The 27,053-nt window shown below is 42.0% G+C and overlaps 1 protein-coding gene across 1 annotated transcript in view; it reads left to right on the forward strand.

Moving 5' to 3' along the window:
- Positions 1 to 27,053, forward strand: part of LOC139201532 (cytosolic carboxypeptidase 4) — a 123,015-nt gene that overhangs the window by 15,007 nt on the left and 80,955 nt on the right. The window contains exons 3-8 of the mRNA XM_070830871.1: positions 8,214 to 8,277; positions 9,163 to 9,309; positions 10,119 to 10,250; positions 11,409 to 11,502; positions 20,601 to 20,638; positions 26,563 to 26,771. Of these exons, the coding sequence (XP_070686972.1) occupies positions 8,214 to 8,277; positions 9,163 to 9,309; positions 10,119 to 10,250; positions 11,409 to 11,502; positions 20,601 to 20,638; positions 26,563 to 26,771 (684 nt within the window). The remainder of the gene's footprint in view (positions 1 to 8,213; positions 8,278 to 9,162; positions 9,310 to 10,118; positions 10,251 to 11,408; positions 11,503 to 20,600; positions 20,639 to 26,562; positions 26,772 to 27,053) is intronic.

Here is a 27,053-nt window from a genome sequence, read left to right on the forward strand (position 1 = left end):
GGAAGGGTATCAAAATCTGTTAAAGTACTAAAGTCGTACCAGTGCTTTCATAGAGGTCCTGACTGTAGACATTTTATCGGGAGCATGCCCTGCAAACCTATTCTTCTTTAATGCATTCTGTCTGTCTCTGCATTTCCTCTTTGAAAACAAAAGTTTGTCAAAGGCTGACTCATGGCAGACATGTACAGTTCTTCTGATTGGACCATGGAAAAGGTTGCAGCTGTGAACATATCCAATGACGATAATCAGCTTTAAAGTTCGATTTTAGCATTTATACTGCTGTTACCAGTTCTTCCATTTTAGGCTACAACTACATGATGAGTAGGTGGACAGCCTATGGTACGTGTTGGTAGTGGTTTCTTTGTATCCAGCAAAAACTGGCTGAGCACAAGCTCACATTGCATCCTTTTTTCTGGTGAAATAAGTCAGCAGTCATGGCTTGTCACTCCAGCTTCCAGACTGTCATCGGGCCAGCCAATAAAACCGAGACAGTAATAACAGAATTAAAGGAGGGAGATAAAATAGATCAAAAGAATAATTTACCCATAAAATCAAACATTTACACTCATGCAGTAGAAGGACAGCTTCAGATATGTGTTATATGTAGAAAAAAAACGTTCCATAAACTACATTGGACGATGAGAAAGGTGCAGGTACTAACTATAGTTATGAATGCACATGGTTGTATGATTATTAAAAGGACATTTACTTCAAAGAAACTGACTTGATCTGGTTTTCTAATTTGCATGCACATGCTGTTTCTGATTACTGCTGTACTAAACATGTATCAAATGTGCATTGAACCTGATCCACATTGCGTACGCTGTATATCAGGTTCTAATAATGTGGCTTGTGGTTGACACTGGAGCTTTAGTCAGTGGAGTGACACCAAAATAATAATAGTAGTATACATATTCTCTGGTCTCAACATTAAGCGTCCCAAAGGAAGCTGAACCAAAGACTGACAGCATCTGTCATTTCAGCAGATGCTCCAAACGTGGAAGGCTGGGCCGACAACAGGTCAGACTTTAGACAGAGGTAGTAACTGTAATTAGTAACTGCATTAGTCCGAGTGAGTATGTTTGAGTGTGGGAGAACATGTACCGGTCTACACATATGACAGTTCTATCTATAGACAGACAGAAGATTGAAAGCACATCACTGTATGCGTCATTGTATTACAGCACTAAGCAGCGTGTGACTACGTGGGCAGCACATATGTACAGTAAAACCTTGAACCCTGAGTGGAGGCGTTGTGAAATGGATTATCTATGTGAGCACCAGCAGCTGACTTATACTAGGGACGATAAGAAAAGAGCAAAGTGTCTTTTTGCCGATCAAAGCGTTTTGCTACTTTCTCATGAAACACTGTCAGCGCATGTGGGCCTCATCTACCATCTATAAGATCTCATGTTTAGAACTTGATCTAAAAAGGGTCTCGGCTCGGCTTCTGCCAGGACAGAATGTTGCAGTCACTTCCTGTTCCTTGCCCTCTGAATGCTGCCCTTTGGCCACAGCACTAAGATGGTGCAATCTGTCAACAACACAGCAGCATATGCTTCGAGCCAGGCGGTCTCCTGTTGGTGCTGTGTATTATAAGCTGCTGTGAGGATGCCATTACTGCAATAATAACAATTTTTTTCCTTTTTATTGGATTAAAAACCTCTTTTTTCTACTTATGTAACAAATGGAACTGGAATCCTGTGGGGCACAATAACAAATAGATGATCCTTTTACCTTGCTGCCATGATGTAGAAGAATACTTCATGGTGTGTCAGTACACTGTGAATCACACTGATGCCACCACTCACTCTGTGTCAACACGCTTAAGAACATTTAATGCCACAAATGCCAAACTACAGCTAACGGCAGCAGCAGCTACTGTGTACAACTGCTACTACTAATACTACTAATAATAATGATAATAATAGTGATGACAATTCAGTCATTAATAATAAAAGTAATCAGTAATAAATAGAGTAAGAGCTACGAGAGTGAACTGTGATGTAAAAGGTGACTTCTGAAAGCACACTCATACAAATATGTTTGCAGAGGGATTTGAGGAGGATACAGAGCTCGTCAGTCCTCAGGGAGGGGATTAGTGGTGTTTTTCCTTTAAGTCTACAAAGTGACTATTTTTTTGACCCGTTTTTAATAGTAGAAGCTGCACAAAAACTATATTACTCAGTCATTGAAAAGATCTAATAGTAAATATCAATAATTCCATAGCAACGGTCGATGAGGCTCATGGGTAATGAAACCTTTATTTATTATGAAAACCTTTATTTGTGGGAATCAAATAACTAATAAATGAAAATCGATGGCCTGATATAGACCTACTGTACTGCTGATTTAGGACATCTAGGACATTTATGTTGAGAAATCAGAGAAATCAGACTACCTCTGGTTCACCCAGCACACTGACGATAAAATGATCAAATGAAAATAAAGAAATAAAAACAAGGATACAATCTTGTGATTAATGGAACGTTTCCACTTTCTATATACCAACAAACTAAACATCATATAACATTTATAGTTCAGGCTATTTTATATCCATAAATGGTTATTAAAGCCCACCCCCAGATTCTATTCCGAAAAAATCCTCAAATCTGAAGCAAGCACATTAACGCTGATATACACATACAGTACCAGGCAAAAGTTTGGACACAGTTTTTTCATCTTTATTTTTTATTATTTTCTACATTGTAGATCAATATTGAAGATATAAGGAGGGGGGTACATTCTGATGCTAGAGACTTTGTTAAAAAAGTCTTTATATTTCTCAGAGGAGGAGTTCATACAAGTGAGAAGAAACTCCCATGTTCTGGTCTTTCTGACCTCTACTCAACATGTCATGGCACATTGCAGTTGCTATTTGAGTGCCATTTATGAATGCTGAGAAAGGTTTCAATCAAGTAGTCTAGACAAAGCAATAAAACACATAGAAGAGATTATAAGACTATCTTGGGTTATCACACAGTTTGGGATCAGGATGTCATCTGCAGTTAACAAATGCTGATCACAATTTGTGGAAACCTGTTATTCTGAAAGAGCTATTCAAGTATGACGTTCCTTAAAAAAAACATCTAGAATGTTCACAATATCTTGACTATATTGATGTCTAAAACCAGAACAGAGTAAAAATACATGGATTGGAGCAATATTCTCAAAACATCACACTGTCAGATTTAACTTTCCTCAACACAAGCGTCAGATAACATCCCTGTTGTAAGAATACTGTAATCTCCACTACTCTGACAGCCTGGTGACAAGTCAACAAGATTTTCAACTCTACACCAACACCTTGTAAATACACTCCTATTTGGCATAACCCCGACTTCCAACTCCATAAAGCCACCTCTTCACTATTACACATGGCACAAAAAGATATCACACACCTTCACCACCTTTTCCACAACAGCCGCTTCATAGACTTCTCAGATCTCATACAGAAGCACAGACAGTTCTTAGAATATTCACAACTTAAATTAACATAGCTTATAACACACTTAAACCTTCCGAAATAATTAATTATATAACTCAGCTGACACACTTAGACAGACTAACCTCTAAACTGTACAGATTTTTATTAACCTCAGATAATTCCGTAACACCCAATCCTATATAAAATCATCCATAGAACACATATCAGCCAATATAAAGTGCACAGAATGGGGCTGGCAAACACAGACACTTGTTCACAATGCATACTAGGTACAACACATCGTTTGGTTCACTCTTTTTGGAATCCAGTAACAGAAAAACTCCACCATCTTGGATTGCAGAATCTGTCCAAGACCTGCAGTGGACCAGTGCCCTCCTCTGGGCCGGGGCACGGCTCAATGTAAGATAACTTGATGAATAATAAAAGAAGATTAGATGAAGAGCAAGCTTCATGCTGTTTAGAGGTGCTGAGAATGTGACATTTGAGCAGTCTTTGTGAGTAACCCCCTTGTGGGCCCCCCATGGGCCTTCCAGCACCCATACTATGTTCCGCTCTCATCAGCCTCATGGTACACCCCATACCTAATGTGTCCATGATGCTAAATAACAAGGTGGTAACAGCAAAGTCATTATGGTGGCAAGCTGAAGGCAGGGGAGATCAACGGTCCGCAAAAGGACTGAAGGGAGCAGAACGTGTATCTTCCAACTCCACTTAACTCGCACATGTTGTCATCCACTCACATAAAGGCCAAATGTGACTTAAATGTTCTCTGCTTTCATAAACATGTCAGCAACATGCATAAAACCACCTCTGGTTCTACAAATGTTCTCCGCCCAATATTGACATTGCCCTGACCACTGATGGGCAGTAACGCGTTAGAAGTAACGCGTTAATGTAATCTAATTACTTTTTTCAAGTAACGAGTAAAGTAAGGGATTACAATTGCAAAAACAGTAATTAGATTACTGTTACTTTCAGGCTGCGTTACTGCGCTACTGCGTTACTAAATCGTGATTTTGTTTTGTGAGACTGTCTCGTGACAATGACGTATTAGCGGCGCGACGTCAGTGGTAAACAACAGACCTCAGTGGTAAACAACAGACGTCAGTGGTAAACAACAGACAGGTGAAGTGAAGAACAAGAGACAACATGGAGCAGGAACATACAGCGTTTAATGGTTGGAAGTACCGGCATTACTTTGAGTTTGACTCGGTAAAAGGTGACAAAAATATTAGCGTCCGCTGTACACTGTGCGTGGGAAGAAAACCTTTATCCACATCAAAAAATTCCACCTCAAATTTAACCAAGCACCTAGCTAGCCGGCACGGGAATGTCAAACCCCCGGTTCCCCCCACCGGGCGAAACTTGGAGGGCCCCTCTCCTGCTAAACAGGTGAAAATAGACTTGAGAGCGACAGGACTTAGTGATGCAATGTGCATAAAGTTAAAAGACTGAAACTGATAAAACAAGTTTTAAAAAAGACAGTTTCATTTGATTCAATGTTCTATAATGGAATATGCAGAAAGAATAGAATTAGGCTGAAAGGTCTATCGCTTTATAGTGTATTCAGGTTGTGCGTCATGTTTTTGAAAAGTAACTAAGTAATTAAAGTACCTAATTACTTTTAAAAGTAAGTAATCAGTAAAGTAACTGGATTACTTTCTTGGAGAAGTAATCAGTAATTAGTAACTTATTACTATTTCCAAGTAACTTGACCAACACTGGTCCTGATAGTATTTAGCATTTCTTATTCAGGAGTCAATTACTTTTTTCACAGTCAAATGTAATGAAAAGTTCTCTCAAGCAAAGTGCCACAAAAATCCCTCTTGTGAATACAAAATGCAAAAAAAGCAAAGCTCTTACAAAAACAGTGACTTGACTAAACGCTTGACAAACCTGCACAGGATAAATGATAAGGATAAAAAATAAGTGAACACAGGTCACAAGACAACACAGAAATGAGATGCTAAATGTAGTGATGTGCGATACCACAGATTTCCTTTCCGATCCGATACTGATCCGATACTTTGAACAAAAACTTAATGTGTTTAGAAAATCAAAGTAAAAAGTGATGTATTTGAAATTACAGCTTCATAATGAATGCAATACATCACACTACTCATTGTGATGTTTAATTATGAAGAATTATGATACAAGAAAAACAAAATACTGAAAAGTTGCCTGTTAATTGTCGGCATCTGATCATGAAGATCTTAAAATGCTTGACTGAACATTTTAACACAAACATTCAACATTCACACTTTTTCAACCTTTCCTCAAATGTTCCCTCATTCAAAAAGTTTTTGTTTAGGAACAGCAGCACATTTACAGTTTTGTCTGTGTACACCTTTAAAAATAAATTATAGTTAAGTTTAGGTCTAGGCTTGATTAATAAGCTGGAGTTAAAAATGGCTGCAGCTCCACCTCCTCGTCCAGAGTCTGGAGGAATGTGAGTATTAATATGACTGGGGGTGAGGGGGGGGTGGCTTCATTAAGGCTAACATCTTCATGGTGCAGCCAGGTTTCTGTCAGACAATAAATCAATATGATGGTCTGATATCAGCTCACCCAGATAATTATGGACTCAAAACAAGCCTTCATTTAATTGCATACTTTAAACTCTTCAGGAATACCTCTAGGCTGTGACAGGCAGTCTGGTGTATTGTCGTTTTGCTCTGCGAATGTCCAGATGAACTGATGGCAACTGTAAATACTCATTCACTCCACTATACACTACATTATACATCTTTAATTTCACTATTGCACACAGTCCAGCCCAGTGTTTTGGTGAGGTGTTTAACAGTCTGTCATCTGCATACATTGAGTAACTACCATCTACTCTGAGTCCGGTCATTAAACAATGTTATTGGCCTGTAAATGTCAAAGTGGTCGAACATGTATCATGTTAGGTCACTTTAGTCACTGTCATAGATCATATTGGTTCGACGTTGGTTGGCGTTGTGCTTGTGGTAGTTGAACCTGTAGTCCCTATAATAGTCATCACTACACCAGCCATTGTACTTACTTGTTCTTTCATCCGCAGTTGGAATTATTGTCGTCTGGTTTGACCTAACTAGTGGCTTAGGCGTGGTCCATTTAGGTGCTGCTGTGGTGATAAACCTAGTGATGGACATTACTGGGACAGTAGTCAGCGTAGTAGTTGGGGTGGTAATTGCTGCAGCAGCTGTCATAACAGTTGGTGCAATAGGTGTGGTGACAACAGGTGTTATGTTTGTAGTAATTGTAAGTGCAGCGGTTTTGATCACAGTGTGTGTCATGGTTGTGGTTGATCAGGTGACACTCCATTTTAAAGTCTTGTCAACTTTTAAGAAACATGCTACTGAACTGACTAAGTCTTCCAAAGCAATCAATTTGAATCTCTGTTGTCTTTGAGTTGATGCTGTCCCTCATGTTGATGTCCTTGGCCTGTGTGTTGGTGGTGATGCCGTATACTGCAACTTTTCCATGTTTTTATTATTTTACATGTACTGGAATCAGGGGTCTCTGGCAAACAGACTTAGGGTCATCCTGTAAAACCATTAAGCCAGGCTCAGCACTAAAGATAGAGCAGAAACATCCTCATCTGTGCAGTTTTTGCCCTGTCTATTTAGAGCATGCAGTGGCTGCTGACATCCCAGCAGCTTCTTCTCTCCTCTTCTTCCAGTCTTACACATTTTTCATGACAAATGTTGGAAACAAAGAAAGTACAATACTTGAAATCAAGAAATACTGAAGTGACATTACTGATTTTTAAAAATACTCAAAAAAGTCTGCAACCTCCCACAACAGCCACCAAACACAGACTTTCTTACAGTAACAGTAAATCCGTGAAGAAGTAAATGTAATTGGTTACGTGAACCCTTGTGGTACCTCAAACAACAGTCCCACTCCAACGCAGCCCTGTGGGCTGTTTTCAGGGTGAACACGGCCTACAGGAAGCCCTGTCAGTCACACTGGAGGTTTTAAAGGGGCCTCGTCTCCAGGCTCCATTAGATAAACGCTGACCCAAACCAAACTGCTGAGTTTGATTTGACTGCAGCACTAAGTGACATGATGCAACAGGTTCCACATAACTTTCTGTTACCTCTGTGTTTAGAAACTGTCTCTCATTACAGATCTGCACTGTTTGTCTCCATTTGGAGGCTGTCTGCATGAAACACATTAAGCTATTTATATCAGGCAGATAGTTGGCCACTGGTGGGGGTCTCTTCATACAACACACGTTTTAATGAGGGAAATGTCTGGCCACCCCAAATGATTTCTGATGAAAGTGCAGAATTGGCCATACCGACACCGCCAGTCACATTCGGAACATTCAGAACAAGAAACTCCAGCAACATGTAGTATAAATGAGACGTAGGGCAGGTCCATGTAAACCTAGACCTCCACAGCCTTTTACACCTACGTCTACTGGGGGAATGGCTGAGTAGCTATTTTTCACCGCTCATACAGGCCTGAGGGCCAATGGTCCCTGGGCACCCGCCACATGACGTCTCATTCATTTCTTGAATATGTGCTAAACCTATAAACAAAAAAGAACCAAAAATGACTTGTTTTCTCGCATATAATAGCCACCAAAAGAGTACATTTCAGTACTCAGTCAGAGGCTGGTGCGTCTCGTACACACTAAAGGGGGTGAAAAAGTGTCCGTTTATGACACCCTAAGATGAGAACAGGTTGAAATTCTGGCTGAGGTCATTTTCAGATAAGATAACCTTTACTTTCATACTTTCATCACATCTTTTCTTTGTTTTTGTCCCTGTAGAATGCGGGTGATGTGGAGAGCACCTTAAATATTCTCAGTGTCCTGGATGAACTTCTGTCTGCTGGTAAGCTCAGATCAGCTCTTGACCACTTAACTGCCTTTACAGTAATATGCCAGTTATATGTAGAGGACTATGTGTTGTATCCAGGAATACACACAGGAACAGTGCAAAAGTAGTCTGCCTAAACAAGAAACACAAAGAACAGAGGTGGGCAAAGTGAGAAATCTAATCATCTTGTGTCAATTAGTGAAATTACTGTCATACTGAACAAAATGAACTTTTCCCTTTATACAATATTTATCCATAACTGCTTCAAAACCTGCAATGTTCATTTCTGTCTTTTCCATCCTGCTAACCTTGTGTGACTTGGACTCGGCCCAGTAAAAGTATATGGGTGTAATCAAGTTTCAGGCAGAGGAAAATGTGAACGAGTACATGTTTGCTTGTGCCACTAAACTATTGCAGAGGAGGACACAACATCATTAAAAGAGCTCCATCAGGTCTTCATTTCATGCGTCAATGTGAGGAAGGCTCCAGCCTCCTCCTTTTAGGCACAAAGTGAAAATGCTCTTGTAATGTGACTAGTGTTGTGTGAATGTACTAAGTGCAGCGTTAAGATTCAGCGTGATTATGGAGCCAATACAACAAAAAATGACAACACTTCAATCCATCAGACGTGAGAACCACCACCACTCCATCCTTCCCTTTGAATTGAGCTCAGCTCCTCTGCCTGTACAGAACAGTTCGTTAGAATGGGATCTCTGCATTGTCAGTCTGACAAAGATGGAAGCACGATACTATTAGGATGCTGTTTCCCTGTGAAGAACCATTCTAACAGGTTGATTAGATGAACAATGACAAAGCGTGCAGTTGTTCTGTTTGGGTATGATCCTTTCTAGCAGGGGAAGCCAGGATCCAGTCACCCCCCTGCCCTCTGTCTCTGTTCAGGTACAGATCGTCGGATCCACTATATGATCCGTAAAGGTGGCAGCGAGGCCTTGCTGACTGCATTGGTCAACACTGGCCGCAGTTTCAGTCCCAACTACACCGTCCTGCTACCACTGCTGCACCTGCTGGCAAAGGTTGGACACAGAGGTGAGGACGTACCAAAAGATAACCAGTACAAAAGGACAAAAATCTGATTCTTTGACTCTTTCACCAAACCTCAGGATCACCAGAGGCGTGTAGGTGTGCATCATTGTATTGTATTGTGTGTGTGTGTGAGCACTTACAGCTCTGGTGAGTTAATAGGAAGCATAAGGGCATGATGATTGGATGACTTACTGTAACCACTGACATCTGCCTGTACAGCCTCTCACATATTGTCACAGCAGAACTCAGCAACTGAAAGGCCAGTCCTGTACTCATGCTAAACTCTAAAGAGGCCTTAGCTCTGTTTTTCAGCATTTTGTGCTGACTGCTTGTTCTTCACCAACACGTGTGTGACTCTAAAGAGCCAACAGGTGTCAACTTTGAGATTTCTGATAATACGTGTCCATATATTAGGGGCGGCTGTGGCTCAGAGGTAGAGTGCATCAATTGAAAAATTAATGGTCTGATCCCCAACTCCTCAAAGTCTGTGGTCTTGGGCAAGACACTGAACCTCAAATGTTGAACCCCTGTTGTTTCCCAACCTTAGCCATGGATTAGCATAACCACGGTGGATTTTGATGACAGACGTCTGAGCCTGTTGTTTAGCTCTGAGGACTTGTATTGTCTATCATCATCAAACGTGTACTGCAGTGAGCATTTGTAAATTAAACAAAGAAGGCAGAAATTGTTCCAAGAATGATGGATAATAAGTTAGCAAAACACAGATGATCAGCTGACTGAATGCTCTTTACCTTGATGTTACTCCGTGTACACGCTCATGAATCACATTGTGTGAATGTGTGTTTGTGCAGACCGTCGTATAGGTGTGAAGGCAGAGGACGCTGGGGCTGTGCGGCTGACTCTCAATCTGCTCAAACACAATGTCACACATGCCAGGAGGGCTGCAGCCTGCCTCTGGGTCATCCAAGTCTTCTGCTCATCAGGTACCAGCACACACACACACACACACACACACACACACACACACACACACACACACTTAAATGAACAGGCTCAATGATTAATTAATATACAAACACTCCAGCATTAAATTCAGGCATGGGTTCCCTCTGAGTGGTAACTGTAACTACTTTTGCAAGTAGTTTCTGATGCATGTCACACCTCTAGGGGTGATGGCACTCATCAAACCACCTGAGTTTGTCTTTTCCAGCTGTGCACACAGTGCAGGTGGAAAAGGAAGGAAGGTAGAAGTTCCCAACCTTATCCTGGGGCCATTTAGAGAGCAGAGTGACTGTAACGGTGATATTGTAGCCTATATTGCAGCACTGGAATTGTAACATGGCATCGTGTAAGAGCAAAGATTTTATGTATGAAGTGGGCAATGGAACAAACAGCAGTCTTTTATCAAGACTAGTCTTATACAGAGCAGTTAGTTTCGATGAAGTGGGCAAAAAGAAGTGTAGAGCCAAACCTTGTAAGATTTATGAGGTCACTTTACTTTTAATCTGTGTAATATGAGCCAATTAGAATGCGATTTCCACAACCTGTGTATTGTGTTACATAGTAAACAGCTAGTGTGTCATCTGGGCTGGACTGCAGGCAATTTGATGGCTGATGGTTTTATGAGCCAGTAACAGCAGTGGGGGCTGCCCACATATATAAATGGAGAAGACTTCCCTCCATTCAAAACACATGCCAGCTTTATGTCAGGAACCTTCTGCCGAGGCATCTTTCTTCATCTCTAAACTTCACAAACAGGGCAGGTAATAACAAGCTACAGAGTCGGCTGAGATGAACGTCATCATGCTTGTGAATCATATTTGGAACTTCTTATACGTTCATGTTGCAGGTGCAGCTGGAGTAACTTGTGAAAAGAGTCTCATAAGAGTTGGCAGTGTGTTACATGCCACTGCTGAATTCTACTAGCATGTGGCGGCTGGGTCAGTGACATGACACAAGGCAAAGACAGTTATCAAGGAAAGACATTCTGTAAAATGCGGGTTTTATCTTTAAAACTAGAAAGCGTGGCAGTAGGGAGAAGACTTGATGGAGGACACACTGAAGCAGGCTGCCTGAGGTAGTGTGGAGCCAGGCCGTATGAATGTGTAATGTTTTCAGTTCGTTATGTGTTCTCCTTACAGTTTCTACAGCAAACCTAATAGGAGAAAGCCATGGACTGGATGTGATCTACCACCTCATCCCTCAGTATACCACCACACATCTGCACACCGTCAAGTATGTAAGCCCAGGCCTTCTGCACACTGACCACTAACATCATCCTCATAACTCTTGGTGACATAGGCCAAATCAGGAGAACTGCACTGGAGGACAAACAGTTCCTGAGTACCACAGCCTGAAATACTCAGATTTGCTCAATAGCATTACAGTACAAAATGAGCTCTCCCTGCAAACGTCCCAGCTTGCCTCCTGCTCTTCACTGTGTGTCCAAGTGTCAGCTAATGTGCAAATGCATGATAGTTGATGGAGGACATGGCCCCTGGCTGACCCACAACATGAAATAAAATCCTTTTCTCAGGGCTCGGAACAAGAGCACAAAGATGGGTCACTAGTGTTCAGTGACTTGTTTATTTATATTTTGGCAGTTTGTATAGCTAGAGTTAGCAAAGAATGTAATTTTAACTAATGCTGTCGTGACCCCCTTCACCTTACACATTGGCAAATATGGTCAGAGAGTTTAATTTACTTTTGCTTCATTTCCATTTCTTTCTTCTATTTCACGGTTTTGTCTAATTATTGTGTTTTGGGCGTCTTGCAGACTGTGTGGAAGGTTTAGTTTGCTACACTCAACAGCCCACAACAGTCCAAACGGATTTTTCAGTTTGGCTTTGTTATCTGGTTAGTTTTGCTTTCTCATTGCAATGGTGTCAGTAGACTAAGAGCTGTTCTTGACATACACGTGTCCTGTCCTCACACCTGTGTGACCCCCCTACACCTGCAGCTGATTGGTTTGTAGCCTCACATCGGCCTCCTGTATCCTCTCTCTCTCTCATCCTTTCAGAAAATAACTGAAGTGTTGAAAATTTTGTGGATGTTTTCCACAAAATGTGAGTTAAATATGTGGTCTCCTCCTCTCTCCATGTGCTACTGCGATCGACTTTGTGTTTCATTGTGCTGTTTTTTCACAGCTTCCTGAAATTGGTCCAAAAGTCCAAACCATTTGAAAAAAGTTTTAACATCAGAAATGAACTGAGCCAGAGCTCAGTTTGATTCAGACCAAGACCACCTCTCTCTGTCTGATCAAGTATGGCTGTTTTGTCCGGACTAGGATCCGTGGAGGTTTCCTGCCGGTAATTTTAGTTTGGATCAAACTGAAAAGTCAAACTGGGTAAGTGTGTGCCTAGTATCTCAGGCCCTTAGAGTGCAAACTAGTCCTGCCTGGTTAGATGGGTTCATCTTGTATCAATGTGTATCGATGTGGCCTTACACTTGTCAGTCTCATAAAACAACAGAACACTAAACCATATTTTGAGGAGTGCATTAATACAACCAGGAAATAAGCCAACAAAGTACATCAGTTTTTTTTTCCACAAATGATCCATTAAAGGCCTGAAAGTATCCACTAGGATAAATTATTTGTTGTCCCCATTTGTTGTTAATTGCTGTCCCCACATTGCTTGGGCATTATTTTGTCAGGATTGGGCTATCCATTAGAGTTGTTAAATGTGACAATCATTGTGTATTTAGTTTATAATATCAGAAAATAAAAACATTGACTGTCCTGTTTCCAGTTTTTGCCACATTAGCGGCTGTACTGAACATTGATAATTGCTTGGTTGTTTGAGCAACACTTTACCGAAACCCACCTTAAAGAGACTTCATCATCCTCAGAGAGGTGGACTATGGAGTGAGATCAGTGGGTTAGTGAGGTGGGTTGAGCCTAAAGCCGAGGCACATCACCATGGTAACTAAGGCTGCAAACTTAACCTGGTCATGTTCAGAGTTTTGGTTGACATCGGCAGTACAAAGTGCTGCCCTCTCTTCCCTGTTGATATTTTCTCTGAGGATATAGATTGTCTAGCTGTCAGATATACAAACTTGCTGAGCCATGTATGGGTGATGTGTTATGGCTGCATTTGTACTGGACCCAAAAAGCAGGACTGAGCAGGTGGTTGTGGTAAAAAGTAAAGGATTTATTAAATGAACAAAAAGCGGAAGACGAGGAGACGAGTCAGTGGCAGGCAGGTGGACTGGTAGACAACACATGGGAGGGTGGACCGTAGAATGGCTGACAGATGGTGATGGCGCTGGAGGGCAGATCAACGAGGCAGATGGGATCCGCGCGAAGACGGGAAGAGAAAATGTTCAGGCATCAAAGTTTCACAAAAAGCCACAAGAGATATCAAAAAAGTATTGAGTGGCACTGTTGTCTTCACCAAGTTGATGAAAACAATATGGCAGTGGAGTGAAGACACAGGTCCAGTTATATGGCAGAGTAGATGAGGATGATGAGCAGCAGGTGAGCCTCGTTGATCAGCCCACGAGAAGACACACACACACACACATCAGAACACACTCACAGAAGGCAGGGAAAGACACGGACAAGGAAAGTGCACAAAAACATAACATATATGACAGTCACAGTTCACACCATGACATGATGTCAGCAAACGAAGCCTCGCAGTTACAGCAGAGCAAATTGTTGCATCACGTTGTCATGGGAACTGACACCATTCAGCTGGTGATGCAGAAAATCTGTAATATTAATACACACTCAGATTATCGTCTAACACTAACAGAGAGATGAAGGCTCAGACCGACAGATCTCTGTGGATCAGGTTTTTATGCTTGGTCCTGATTGGCTGCTCATTCTGTTTTACTGCTGGTATTGCAGCTGATAGGACGGGTTAGAAAATTGATAAGTCTATTGGGATTGATCATGGATAATATTCAATCGATAAGATTCGTTTCAATTTGATTTGGCCAAAAACTAAAGTGATTGCAACGTCTCCTTCATTGTGGTCAGACCTGACTGACCTGGAGTGTGTTTAAACCTGATGGATTAAACCAGAGCTCTGAATGTGCAGCTGCTACAGTAGAAATAAACAGGAGGACTGAAAGTCACTGAGTGGTAAACTTAATGTATATAAACTTGTTCTACCACATTTCTATCTCACCTTATTTGCAACAACAGCTTTAATATTCTTCAGCGTTCTCCACCCTCTTCCTCCTGATCAAAGAAGAGTCGAATGACGCGTCAAAGGCCCCTTTTATATGAACAGGCACAGAGCCTGAAGGAGAAAGTCTGATTCAACAGAAACGTCTGATAACAACCGTGGTGATACCTGTTATCTCTGATTGTGAGTTTAGGGTTTGTAGAGCCAGCTCATGCTAAAGCCTGGCTCTGTTCAACCCTGTGGATCCTGGTCCTGGTTCTCTTGCTGTTATTTGTCATGTATTTCAATGCTACCATATTGCTAATTTATTAGTCACACTGTCAGTACTAGAGTTGCTGTTAGTATTTTGGTTGCTGCTTGTTTTGTCTCTCTGTCTCTCTCTCTGTCCAACCTCCACCCAACACGAACCCCAACAGAAAGCTGCCCTCCAATTAAAGGGGAGTTCTTCCTGCCACTGTTGCTGAATATAACATCTGATGCTGCTCATGTGGGGATTCTTGAATCCTTAATGTTGAATTCCTGAATCGTTGGGTCTCTCTCTAATTAAAGAGTTTGGTCTAGACCTGCTCTTTATGGAAAGAGTCTTGAGATAACGCTGTTATGAATTGGTGCTATATAAATAAAGATTGATTGATCGATTGACATGAGCAGCATCAGATATTATATTAGGCAACAGCGGCAGGAATAACTCCCCTTTAACAGGAAGAAACCTGGAACAGAACCAGACTTAGACGGGGGGCTTTCTGTCAAGGGTTGGACAGAGAGAGAGAGAGAGAGAGAGAGAGAGAGAGATGCACGGCAAATAACCATAATAATAGTAACTATATTACTGATAATGGGAATATAACTATGAATGAGCAATATAGTAACAGCGAAAAACATGACAATAGTTAATATATGAATAAGAATAACAGGACTAATATCAGTAAAAAGTGTTGGCAGCTGACGATCTGCAGCAGTGAGGTTGAATCAGAGCCTGTTGAGGGCAGGAGGTGATGAATTGTGTCTCTAATAGTTAGAAGTTTATCATTAAAGAAGCTCATGAAGTCGTTGCTACTGAGCTCTAAAGGATCTCAAGGATCAGTGGAGTTCTGGCTCTTTGTCAGGCCTGGCTAACGTGCTGAACAGAAATCTAGGGCTGTTTTTATTTTCTTCTATCAGTGAGGATTAATAGGCGGCTCTGGCATTACAGAGGGCCTTTGTATAAATTTCACACTGTATTGCCAGATTAAGCGGGATTCTTCCAAACTGGTGGCACGCCATGTCCTTTCAAGTTTTCACAAAGTTTGTCCTGTCCTGTTGTAGTAGTAGTAGTGGTATTATTTGTATCATTATTATTATTATTATTATTATCATTATTATTACTTTTGTGTTTGAAGTTTATTCTTATTCTTTTGGAGCCGTGTGTAAGAAAAAACAATTTCCCCCTGGGGATTATTAAAGGAATTCTGATTCTGATTCTGATTGGACTTTGCCAGTGGTGGTATTAACTTTGACTGGGTTTTTCTGTAGAACTCCCCTTCTGTTAGGCTTTATAGATCTGAATGGTCGGAACGGCTGTTCTAATGGAGGAGCAGAGAAGCGTGTAAGACTGCAGCTCTGACTCCTGGTCTCGATTCTGGATTGTCAAACTTTAGGACTTATAAACTCAGCCAGATTTCTAGATCAGAGCGCAGCTCCGTCCAAAGTGGGATCGATGCTGTCTCTACTAATCAGACCAGGTTTTCCCCAGAAAGACTGCCAGTTATCTATGAAGCCCACATTGTTAGCTGGGCACCACCCTGACATGTCTTCACTGGTCAGGTTGGGGGGGGCAGAGAAAACTATGGAGTCCGACATTGTTTTAGCAAAGTTACTCACGACTCCACATTAACTTTAGTGACCTCTGATTGGTGTAATCAGGTGTCAGTCATGCCGACATGAACTAGAATGTTACCATATCTACGTTCAGCCTTCGCCAGCAGTTTCAAATGTGATTCAGTGTGTCCCGCTCTGGCCCCAGGAACACACCTGACTATGGTCACTGGTGTTGCTAGCTTCACGTTTCTGACTAAGGAGCTTCCAATGACCAGAGTCTGTTTCTCAGCGGGTGTGTCGCTGAGTGGGGAGAAACGGTTGGAGACATGAAATGGGTGGTGCACCATGGGCTTCTCCTTGGGGCTATGCTTCCTCCGGACAGTCACCCAGCCGCCCTGGGTTCCTGGCTGCTCGGGAACTGCCGGGGGAGTAGAAGCTAGGCTAGGTCGGCCCGCACCAGCAACCACCACCACCAACAGGATTAATTAAGTTCAAATGCAGTGATGGTATTGACAGCACAGTACACAGAAGGTCCGACATACTGGAAATTATTTAAGTCTTAGTAGGTTCCGTAGTGATGTCTTCTAACATTAAGGACAGTGTACCGTATGTCAGAGAGATGTCCCGTTCTCACAGCATGACCTATCATAAGAGAATGCATCATTCAACAAGAAAACAGTCTCAGAAACACAAGAAAACAGTCTCAGAAACACAAGAAAACAGTCTCAGAAACACAAGCATGATCAGTGGCCCCTGAGGAAGATTTTCAGTAATTCAGTTCAATTCAATTCAGTTCAACTGTTTTACTTTACTTTCATATGTACAGATGAAAACAAGTTTCACTGCACAATGGAATACTTGCCTTGCTCTTTGGCCATCAATGCCACTTTAGGATTAGAATAATAGATAGATAGATAAATAGAAAAAGAAAGGAGATAAATAAACAACAGCTATACGGTATACACACACAAGATAATAATAAAATATGTTAAAGGTTAAAAAATATGTAAGAAACTATAAACAAATTCAAGTAATATATACATGATGATGATAACGTACATCCTTTATGATGGAAACCAGCAGCTGGTGAAAGATGAAGGTAATGAAAAACGTACTTGTGCACAGCAGAGCAGCAAAGGCATTAATGTAACAGAGGGAGCAGTCGGTCTTCAGTTTCAATTAACACACAATATGCAAACACAAAGTGTACACGATACACAGTCCCCTTCCCATCCGTCTCTGTCAGAAGTCATAGCATCCAGCTTCAGTATATCCAGTGGAGCGTGCCAAGTTCAATGCCAGACATACCAGCCCCTGATCAGCCACCAGTGAGCATGAAGCTCCCCCATGGTGAGCCCCATGCTCTGACATCACAAATTTATAGCCCTCCTCCGGGTGAGTTTTCTCTATTCTTTTTATGCAGAAGCCAGCTGTTAACGCAGTTAGATGACTCTGGGACTCCAGATTTCAAAGCCGGTTGCTATTTTTGATGATTCGACAGAACTGGCAGCTGTGAATTCCTGAAATGTGATGAGAGCAACAAGGCAGGAGATATGCCATCTCCCTGAAGTGTGAGAGGCAGTTAGACACGTCTGTCTCACTGATTTATTCAATTATAGCTGTGGTATGGTGAGCACCTGGCATGCAGGTGGCTCCTGTCCACACTTTTACAGCAGTAAAGTCAGTCAGACTGTGCAACGCTGTACAACTAAATCTATCCATCTGGTGTGAACTGTTGGTAGATTCGTCCCTCAGTTCTGCCTGCAAGGCACCACAGCACTTACCATCCTCTTTAGATTGTTTGTTGTGAGTGACTATAGACTGCAAAGGAGACATTTTACTAGATTTGGACTTAAGACTAGTTTGTGATGTGGGGATGCTCATTTCCCCTGTACTGACTCCATGAGGCATTCAGGACTCGCATTGTTGTTGCTATTTTAATTCTGCTTGCCGTTGTTTTTGCTGACTCTGTTAGCACATACAGCAAAGGACACAATGTTGATTAGAATGGCAGAGTCAGCCAGATCTTGAACAAGTCTATATTACACTCTGTTGCCATGTTGATCCTGTTGCGTGACCTCTGAGAGGAGAAACACGCTGAAACACAGTCACTCAGCCACTCCTTTCTCTCTTCATACATCTCACCTCTGTTTGTGTCTGTCAAGTGGAGGAACAGTCCTCTAAAATCAGGCTGTGTATTTAGTCCTGTTTACTCCTCTTTAGCATGCACAGGGGGAACTTCATAAACCAGCTGGTTGATTAGTTACTGCTGGAGTGGAAGAGCTTTTCTGTTGTCACTGCTGTTGGTTTTGATCCACTGCCTTGACACATAATGTGATAACTCTAGTGGCTTGATGCTCAGTTTATCATGTGACACTTTATTTGTGAGCACTACAATGTAATACTTGACCGGTGTGAAATTTAGAATTAAATATCATTGGTGCTTGACTGTGCAAATCTCAAATGGTTTAAATGGGTGTTTGTGGAGGATGGTCTGGCGCTGAGTGTTGGGTCATTTAGTCATGGTGCTTAGACAGTACTGTTAACTGCTAACAGTGTCTAAGAGCCTCTGGACTAAACTAAACGTCAACATAGAAAACACGTTGAGAATCAGATATTTCACAGGACATCACTGCTTGCCAGAGGATGTGATATTTGAAATGCATCTTGCTTCAGGCTGTGTATCCAGTATTCAGTGTATCCACCCATTCAGCCAAAAATAAAGCTTCATTTCAGTGCTGATTTTCTTTTTGTGGTAATGTCCTCTTGTTTTAAAGGGGTACATAGTGTAAATAATAATTACTGGTATTAATATTGTTATTGTGTTTTATCAGTCTTTTTGTCCTGCATAACTTTTCGACTTTTTTTCGACTATTGCTTATTAGGGCCCGAGCACCACGGTGCGAGTTTTGACATAACTTTAACGGTTTGCCCGTGGCGAGCTGTCAAAGTTCAGTGTCTCGCTATGGCACGGAAAGTTCTTCTAAGTTCAGTGTAGATTATCCGGTGTGTGTCACACTTCTCATGTTTAGTCAGAAAAGCCTCAAGACCATCACAGTGTAGTCGAAACTTCATATACTGGAATATAGGACGTCATTAGTGGCTGTTCTCTAGCGCCACATAGGGAACACAGGAAGTGACGTGTAACTCACTTCACTTCATGCACTGTCCAAAATACATGAACATTCTGAGGCGCGTGGAAGGGTCGGAGTCCGGCAACAGGACGAAGCCGCTGCACGCCCCGACGTGCACAGAGGTGCGAGGGCCCTCCAACGCTGCTTGCAGCTTTAATTTTTTCTGTTATTGCTTATCTTGCCCCTGCCTTTGTTGCTGCTGTAACATGTAAATTTCCCCCGATGGGGGATCAATAAAGTCCATCTTATCTTATCTTATCTTATCTTACCTGATGCAGCTGTAAGAATTACAGCCCAGCTTGATTGCTCATTTTAGCTCCAGGAATCCATTGAAATCCTTGATGAGCACCCAGGAAATATGGCAACTTTATCCAGAACCCACACCTGACAAAGAGGAGTTTAGTATCATAGTTTCAGGTTATATTTCCTGTTGGTTGTTCTTTGGATGAGTTAAACAGTCTATGAGTATTTGGACTGTTTTCTGCAGAACACAGGCGTTTTTATACTCACTATACTGTATGACCTATACTCACCCCAGGTCCTGTTTAGGACTTTTTAACCAAGGACCGAGGATTAATTACAAACTGATTGAACTGAATTGCTTTGCATTTTTGCAAACACACACATGCTAACACCAGCACAGCTTCTTGGTTTCCCAAAGCACCACACAATATGGGCTGTTCATTTCCACCCACGTAAAGATACACAGACGTGTGGCTGTCACGTGTTGTGGATTTCAACGAGACAAGGCCTGTAGGAGACAAGGGAGACAGGAGAAGACAGGGATGAAGGATGACAGGAAGATAGGACAGAAGGGAGGAAGAGGAAAACATGAAAAGCCAGCAAGAAAGGTGAGGAGAGCAAACAAAGGATGGTGAGAGGAGGAGAAGCAGGGAGGGAAAAAGATGAGAGAGAGAGAGAGGGACCAAAGAGGACAGTGAGGGTGACCATTATCACTTCTAACCTGACTAATGATGTGTACATTTACAGTCTGACACCACAAACAGAATCACACCGGTGATCACACCAGCTAACTCCCGACGTTATGTCGATATGAAGTTTGAGACAGATTTCATATTACGTCCATTATATAATGTTCAACACTGACTGAAACCAAAGCTGATGGCAAATGCACACCTCTGACTGACTATGTGATCACACTCACACACTCACACACACAGCTGTGTATCGTGTACACTTTGTGTTTGCATATTGTGTGTTAATTAAAACTGTCTAAGACCGACTGCTCCCTCTGTTTCTTTTCCAGGGCAGCTGTTAATGCCTTTGCTGCTCTGCTGTGCACAAGTAAGTTTTTCATGACCTTCATCTTTCACCAACTGCTGGTTTCCATCATACAGGATGAATGTTATCATCATCATCATCATCATCATCTCTAGCAACAGTACTGAAACCTTTCCTCAGGGGCCACTGATGATGCTTCTGTTTCTGAGACCATTTTCTTATTGAATGATTTTCTTATGACAGGTCACGCTGTGAGAGCGTGACATCGCTCTGACATACAGGACACTGTCCTCAATGTCAAACTTAGTCTTTGTAATAGCTCACATACACTTCTGGGTCCAGCCAAAGAAAAAAGAAATATAAAGGAACGAAAGGAAGAGGTCTGTACAATACCATCACTGGAAGCGTAAACTATACAGATGAGTTGATGTAATGGAGCAGTAATGGAACTGACATTTTTAATGAACCTTCTGTAGAAATTTGAAAATCCAAGGAACTGCTGAACCTTCTTGCTGGAGGTGTGAGGAGGGCATTTAGCCACAGTCCTCACCTTCTCTGGATCCATTTGGACTTGGTTGGGGCCTACGATATACCCTAGAAAGGAGACCTTAGAAACATAGAACTCGCACTTTTCTGCTTTAACATATAACTGGTTCTCTAAAAGTCTTTGGAGAACATTCCTCACATGCTCTACATGGGTCTTTTCATTAGGAGAAAAGGCCAGAATATCATTCTGAAAGTCTCTCAAAACATCATTGATCAGGTTCTGAAATACTGCTGGGGCATTAGTAAGACCAAAAAGCATAACCAGATAGTGATAGTTGCCGGTAGGGGTGTTAAAGCCAGTTTTCCACTCATCTCCTTGGCGAATTATTACCAGATGGTAAGCATTACGGAGATCAAATTTGGTGAAAACCAGGGCCCCCTTTAACAGTTCAAAAGCTGTAGAAACGAGAGAAAGAGGGTACCTGCTCTTGGCGGTAATCTCATTTATTTGGCCATGGTCAATGTCTTTCTTTCCCTCAAAAAAGAAATCTGCTCATGCCATAGACGAAGAGGGCCTTATCAGTCCGGCCTTGAGGGCGCTATCACTTCATTACCCCATAACCTTCTGAAGTCTTTGCCAGAACCTCGGAGATGTCAGGAGAGGATATGACGGAAGAGCAAATGGAGTCGGAGCACAAAATTGGAAATGAAGACTCAATAAAAAGAAGAAAAGGAAGAAAAGTAGTTCTTCAAGTGAATCCAGTCACATAATGAGCTAAGAGGAGATGCATGTTGTTGGAATGATAGCTGTGATACAAATCCATGAGCCTCTGAACCACAGGAGGCCGAGAGGTGGGATGGTTATCATTAATTGTGTATTTGAATAACTGACGAAGTTAAGTAGCTGTGCTTCATGCGTACATGTGCACTCGTCTTAATGAGGGGACATCTTATTGTTTCTGATGTGGGGGGGGGTCGTGGGGATTTATCTTCCCCCACTGCATCCCATTCACTAGTGATCAGAATGATTACTTTTGTGCGATCTGCGCATCATTATTGGTGAGTGAATGTGAAGCAGGAGCTACTCAGGACCCTGCAGGACATCACGGCTCAGTTAAGAGGAAAAAAAGCACATGGATAATACACTGTAGAAAATGTATTTAATAGTTCATCTAGTAGGCAGTATGCAGTCATACAGCATATGCATGATCAGGTAAGCTTTCTTATTACTTTTTTGATCCGTGTTCTTTTTTGTCTGGTGGTTTTCGGGAGGAATGGCGTCCTCTGAGATGCCGCCTCCGTCTATCCAGCAGGGAGTGAGAATCGTCCCGCCAAATGGCAGCGTTACTGAGGAGGAGGTTCTGTTGGCCGTGGGTCAGCAGGTGGGACATGATAATCTGTGTTTTGCATCAAAAATGAACAAAGCAGTGGTCGTGTTCCTGAGGGATGAGCCTCTTGTTCACCGCCTGATAGAGAGTGGAGTGTTTATCCAGGATATGTTTGTGCAGGTATCCCTGCTGTCAGTTCCCTCCACCGGTGTTCCGCCGTTCATACCAAATGAGCTGTTGGAGAATGAGCTCTGTAGGTTTGGAAAATTGGCTAGCAGATTCAAAACGGTCAGTTTGGGATGTAAGGATCCCAAACTGAAGCATGTACAGTCTCTGCACTGACAGGTGTTCATTTTCCTGAACTCACCTTCACAGACACTGGAGGTGTCTCTCAGGGTGAAGCATGGTAACGGCTCCTGCATGGTGCACGCCAGCGCACTGGGGCTGGTTGCTGGTGGGTCCACAGCCAGGGCTGCGGTGGATCAAGTTGTTGTGGGCATGGTGGCGGTGGACCACAGTGGTGTGGATCAGGTGGTAGATGGTCTGGGCAACACTGGGCTACCTGACATCTAGTGCAGAATCGCCTTATTTAGAGCCAGACTGCATAAAGGCTGCTGTACAACTGAGGCCTAAGCTACGTTTCTCTTCTTGTTTTGCTGTGAGAGTGATTTGTTTATTCCGGTAATGGTTCAATTAATGCACTTTGTAAACCTCTCCTCTCTTGTACTCTGTCCTGGGACTCAGGGCAGAGCTCTTGTGTTGTAATGCTGTCGTTTGTTCTGCAGGGGTCACTTTTGCCCTTTGTTTACAGTCCTAAGGCATTTATAAGCTCCTCTCCTCTCCTCTGCTCTCCTCTCATGCCTACTCGTCCTCCTTCGTCTGTCTCTCAGTACTGTCTGACTTCCTGTCTGTGGCTTCGAGCCCAATGGTTTCTGCTGAAGATGTAAATCTTTGAAAAAGCTCACAAATTTATTTTCAAAGTTATTGAATGTTACTTTAACAGGAGGAAGTAGTGCGTTTCTTTGGGACTATTTAAAGTGACAGATTAATCCACATGTGGTGCTCAGTTGACTATTTGGGGGCACATGGATGTGCATGTGGGACTGAGTCATTATAAACTACAGTGTGTTCATGGTGAGAACAGTGAAGTGAGGCTTGCTGATGTGTTTCAATAGTGGCTGGAAATCAATGAAGCTGTGTGACACACACAACACTCGTGAATAGATACAGGAGAGATTGTGGCTCAGCGGTACAGGACGCCATCCAATAATCCACACATCAAAGAGTCCCTGGGGAAGACACTGAACAAATCACTCCTCAGGTGCATTGGCATGAAAATGCGTGAATGGTTCATCTTCCCCGATGAACAGAGCACCTTGCATGGCAGCCCCGTCCATCAGTGTGTGAGCGGTGTATGACTGGGTGAAAGGCAACGTAGTGTTTAAGTGCTTTGAGTGGTGGAGAGGTAAAAGATGGTGAAACTGTTTACTGTTCACATTCAGTGGTGGTCAGCTCTATGCATGTTGACATTCAGACTAAATTGCCAGACTTACCCTTTAAGAACAGTCCTTAATAGCTTCAATCCAATCTGAGCACTTGATGCGTGTACACATAGTGTGTGCAGCTACACTGAATAAACATATGTGAGAAAAGCGCAAGTTGCAGTATCCTGCCTGTTTGTAACCCTGTGAGACTGCAGATTAAGTATGATCCACTCAGAAAATAACATCAGAAAGCACTAATGGTTCCTTCCTTTCTCTCAGAATCAGAATCAGGTTTATTGCCAAGTATATTTGCACATACAAGCAATTTGTCCTGGTGTTTTGGTGCAGAACAATAAGTCTTAAATAGAATATGATAACAAGGCAATAAGTATAAAGATATACAAAAACAATATGCATAATACAATATATACAGTATATATATATATATATATATATATATATATATATACACTGTTGCCCATAAAGTTGGAATAAAATGTTTTTTACCTCTTCACATGAAATGATTGTGACAATGTGATTTATTCTTGATCTTCTCTTCCAAACATATCACAGTGAATCTTAAACCACAATGAACCTTTGCAAACTGTGGATTCAGGCTTTAACAAAAGTAGGGGTATTGAACAATAATTCCAACTTTATGGGCAACAGTGTATATACACACAATTAAAACTGTACAGGTGCAGGTGTGCGCACGGTAGTGGTGAGTGCAAATCTTACAGTATAATATTAAAAATAGTACAATATGAACAGGCAATTTAAAATCCACCCGAGTTGTTTACAGACTCAATGGCAGATTCACCAGAGTGCTCCACATCAGCGACAACCATCAAAGTTGTTTATGACAATGCCTCAGGCGTATTGTATAGTATTGAATGTGATTGGCTCGACCGGAAATCTGTCAGGACAAATCAAACATGAACTGCAGTCCAGACTGGTTCCCAGGGTGGCTTCCTGCCCCTTACGGCACACATTTGCATTGGTGTTTAAACACAAGTGTGTGTGTTTAGTTCTTCAAAGTCATACATGAAGTAATTATTCACTGGCTGTAGCTGCTATCAATAGTAATTGTCTGGGTATGTTTCTTGTGTTTGTGTGATAAAGAGAGAGACTGCTAGTTGTAAAGTTCCAGGTTAGTCCCACATTATCACTGGTGGACAGGGCAGTGGGTTCAGTTGAAAGAATTTCTTGTGGTTGGAGACACTGCACACACACACACACATGTGAATGACACATGGGGCTGAATAGGGGGGTTGCTACATCAGTGTAGATGAGGGCTCTTTTGTGCCACCTTGCTCTTCTTTGATCTGCAGAGTGCCTCAGGGCTCGGTTCTTGGAACAGCTCTTTTGTAATTCCACATGTTGACCCAGGGTGTGTGATTTGCCTTTTTCGTGGCATCGGTATCTCTTGTATGCAGATGATATGACTACTGCTAAACACTGGTAACAGACTGACAAGATTAAATGTTTCCTTCTGCATCCTCAAGTCACACTCCTGTAGCAGGTGTGTCATTGGCTTGTATGGTCTATGGATGCTGCATTCTCATTTGTATTACAAATGAAATGCCATAATAGAAGATTCCATCCTGATCACGGACTGGTTCCTGCTTTTTAATTTCAAAGCCACCAATATGTGTTACCATCAGTCCATCTAACCCTAACGTATGTATGAGCGCAGTGGTCCAGAGCCTATCTCAGCTCACATTAAAAGTGTTTTACAGATTCAGCATTTCACTCGTATAAATAATCGATGTAGCAGAACCAGCGATATCCCCAGTATTTTTTCCACACAATCTTATTTGTCGAAACCGTATCTGTTAGATTGAGTTCCAAAAACACACCTGTCCTTAACGGTCATCGCTGTAGGGGTCAGCAAAAAGAATGAAACGGATCTTCAAGATTGTTACTTCAAGTTACCTTATCGGCCATAAAGCGTCTGAATCACTGAAAGGCCATGTGTTTGCTGCCAAAGAGAAAGACGTCCCTGTTCATGTAACATTACACCTCTAACCTGCCAAAAGCAGTGACCTCATTTATTTTATTTGTCAGCGGAGATATTTTCTCGCGTTTGACGAGTGGCGGGTACTAATTTTGAACCCTGTGCACAGACTATTTCCCAATCTGAGTTACATTAACAGTTAATCTCACCATTGATGTGTCCGATATGATGATTAACCACCTGATGCGACTGTTCGTGTCTGCATGACATGCCTGAGTATGTCTGTGACTCAGCTGGTATGCTAACGTTACTAGCTATTAAGTGTATCTTATCAGTTCTACAGCACATATTTGTTAATGGCTCCTTTCTTCTGTTTTATTTTAGTGGCATTCACTAAGCTTGCCTTAGCTGTAGTATCATATTGTTGATAATATTTTGATTACTGCAGTTTTTATCTGAGAGGAACTTTGCACCAAACACCAAAGCAGCTTCTTTCCTCAAGTTGCTGGTCTGTAGTCCACAATGCTCGGGATGATGGACCCAACAGGACATGTCTTGTGATGCATTTAGGCAAAGACTGTGGTTAGGTTCATTCTCAGTTCGTTTTTTTCCCTACACTTTAAACCTGGGGACCTGTGTACCTGTGTACCTGTGTACAATATAAGAAGGATCACAGAGTGGACCATTCTAACACCGTCCCCTCCCTCTCCTATGTTTGTCTCTTCCTCGCAGAGGCTAACGTTTGCTCAGCAGTATCGAAGGGTTACATCTCTGGTCTCTTGCGGCTTTACGAGGACTGGCACAGCAAGGATACCCAACATGTTGCTGTAGCAGTTCGCCATGCACTGCTGCGCTGCCTCCATAAAATCACAGACAGTGCTGCAGGCAGACAAGCTCTCTTGTCCCAGGGAGGCATTAAACTGCTGTATCAAACTACACAGGTAAAGTTCATATCATCCCCTCCCTGTTTTGTTGTTCTGATTCTCTTTTCATCTCTCCGCTTGTTGGGACAGACTGTGATACTGACGGTACATTTTGATGATGAATCATATTTTATTCATGTAACCAGTCACAGTTAGCAACTGCAAAAGCCAATTCAATTCAATTCAATTCAATTTACCAAACTTCTGTGGCTTATTTATATGGTTTTGGTCATATTGTCTTGTGCTTTTATTTATAAATATTTGTCCCTGGTGTTGGGCACTGAGCAGGTTTGGTTATTA

This window comes from Pempheris klunzingeri, chromosome 5 (assembly GCF_042242105.1).
Source record: "Pempheris klunzingeri isolate RE-2024b chromosome 5, fPemKlu1.hap1, whole genome shotgun sequence".
NCBI classification, from domain to species: Eukaryota; Metazoa; Chordata; class Actinopteri; order Acropomatiformes; family Pempheridae; genus Pempheris; species Pempheris klunzingeri.